General features: G+C 51.0%; 1 protein-coding gene across 2 annotated transcripts; it reads right to left on the reverse strand.

The window, feature by feature from the left end:
• Positions 1–540: 540 nt before the first annotated feature.
• Positions 541–2,254, reverse strand: LOC103076003 (spindlin-2B). 2 transcript variants are annotated; one of them, XM_007458064.1, is made up of 2 exons: positions 2,083–2,254; positions 541–1,489 (listed from the first exon to the last, which is right to left on the reverse strand). In XM_007458064.1, exon 2 carries the CDS (start codon positions 1,485–1,487, stop codon positions 711–713), a length of 777 nt encoding a protein of 258 aa, XP_007458126.1. In that variant the 5' UTR covers positions 1,488–1,489; positions 2,083–2,254; the 3' UTR covers positions 541–710. The 2 variants fall into 2 exon arrangements, with proteins under 2 accessions (XP_007458126.1, XP_007458127.1); XM_007458065.1 differs by lacking the exon at positions 2,083–2,254 and having other exon boundaries at positions 541–959; positions 1,263–1,488.

A 2,254-nucleotide genomic window follows, 5' to 3' on the forward strand; every position in this document is an offset into this window, starting at 1 on the left:
CATGTTAGAATTCCTCCTTCGTCGATGTCCCTCCCCTTCTGGCCCCTCACTCATGCATACTCCATTTGAGTATCCTTTTAGCCTCTCCCCAGATCTCTGCCAACTTCATCTTTCTCTCCCTTGCTCTGGATCTCTTCTAAACGTCCTTGTGTCCCCCTCTATTCAATTTATTCTGTCTGTTTTCCTCTAAGCTTCAAGATCTCACTCTCCCTCTGTTATTCTTCACCCCCTCCCAGTTGTGTGCATCCCCCTCTTAGGCCATCCCTCCCAATAGGGAGCCTCTCCATTTCTGACCCCTCCCCACCTCCTGCTAAGCAGCCACCTCCCCTTCTCCCTTCCCCCACAGCTCATCTCTAGTTCCTTCTCCTCCCCCCTCCCTAGACCAAACCAGCTAAGTCCTATTCCATTTTTAGATGACTGATTATGATACTAGCTGAACTTTATTCACAGCCTGAATTTACAGCTGTTCCTTCCTTTCATGCCCTAGCCACCAAACACACCCAATCGTTTCAACATGACAAATTCCTTACACACAGCATGTCATGGCCACATAAATTTGTATTTTTCAGGACAAAACAACAGTTATGCTGGCAAAGATGTCAGATTAACAGGGACCCTAAAGCTTTCAATACACTGAAAAGTAACATTATTTTGCATGTCTACAAAGTACACATTTGTTTTCACAAATGCGGCAAAGTTTACCCTAACAGTTAGGACTTTTTCACCAAATCATAGACATAGATATGGAAATCATCATCAAACTTGATGAAATACACAGAGGGTTTGGCTTCCACTTGGTGAATGACCATGCCGATCCGTTTGGAGCCATCTTCTTTGGTATATTCCACATGTTTACCTATCAGGCCATCTACAACTCCTCCTGGCTCCCTCTCTGCTGGAGGAGACTCACTGGACTCTGGCATGATACGGAGGTCTCCTTCTTTATAATCATCTAGAAGCTGGTACATGTACAAGACAGGATCTTTCTCATAGGTAATATAAAACCAGGCTTTCATGATAGGTGCTTGGGCCAAGACCATTCCTCTCCATTCATCCTTAGAACCATGCTCACCCTCAAACATATGTTCCACAGCTTTACCAATTATGGTATTTGCAAGGTTTGCATCACTGACTTGAGATGATGCCACCCTGTCGGAAAGAATTTTAAGAGACAAAACTCTTTCATCTCTGTGAAGTTCCAGTCCATAGACACAGTCAATTCCATCATATTTCACCAGATAAAGAGAAGGATTTATAGGCACCTGATCCAGAATGGTTCCTTTCCACTGGGTGATGGGCTCATCGCCTTCCTTCCATCCGTGTGAAATCCTGCAGCCCACAATGTTCCTGCGGGGCTGGGACGAAGGTCTGCCTCTCTGTTTCTTTTGAGAGGCTTTTCTCTTCGTCATGTTTGCAGACCCAGTGGCCCGTCCTGCAACTGCCCTGGTCTGTTGCCCTTCGGCCTCCTGCGAGTTGGGGGTTTTCATGTCTGCAAGGAGGAGGAGAGAAGAGAAGAGAGGAACATTCAATATGCCATAAGGTGAAGTTCTCCCGACAGCGTCGTCTCCATGTACCCTGCGCCAGCGCCTAAAATTTCCCCATGAGCCTGGCAGCAATGCTGGAAATCCTGGCTGTGTGCCTGAAAGTGCTCTCCCTTCTAGGTTCCTTGAGGTTGCGGGAGAAGGCGGCAGCGGCAGTGGTGCTGCCTGGGGTTAGGAACTCTGCAGGAGGGGCGGGCTACCTCCTTGTTCAGAGACCCCAGCCTCCGTCACCCGCCACTGGTGCCCACTCTCAATCCCTTGCAAAACCCCTATCCCTCCACCGACCTGACCCGCATGCACTGTCCTCCTGCTCTGAGCACCCCAGTCTGCTACCCACACGCCCCCGTCCACCCCCCACTCTCTTTCTTGGCCCCCAGCGCCCTCGCCTCTCCGTGCTCACCTTCCGTGTCTTGCCTGATTCATTACGCTATTCCCCTTTCCTACTGCCCATTGCACTCCCCCTTCCCACCCCGGCGCCCGCCTCCACCCCTTATCTCCTGCAGGAGTCCATCCCATCCCCCTTCTCCATCCCAGCACCCACCAATGGCCTTGTCTTGCCTGGCGTCCACCGCCCCGGGTCTCGGGCTTCACGTGTGCAAATCGGACACCTCGCAGCTTCCTTTGCGGTGAGCCTGTGTCCAAGAAATATCCGCAGGCTCCCGAGGAGCCGGGTGTTTGCAAGAGCTGGAAGGGGAGGATCCTTAGGCGGCGAG

This window comes from Lipotes vexillifer, unplaced genomic scaffold (genome assembly GCF_000442215.2).
Source record: "Lipotes vexillifer unplaced genomic scaffold, Lipotes_vexillifer_v1.1 C26944631, whole genome shotgun sequence".
NCBI classification, from domain to species: domain Eukaryota; kingdom Metazoa; phylum Chordata; class Mammalia; order Artiodactyla; family Lipotidae; genus Lipotes; species Lipotes vexillifer.

What these genes read in the sequence shown, in the direction of transcription:
- LOC103076003 (XM_007458064.1), bottom strand. Translation starts at nt 1,487, where the DNA reads ATGAAAACCCCCAACTCGCAGGAGGCCGAAGGGCAACAGACCAGGGCA.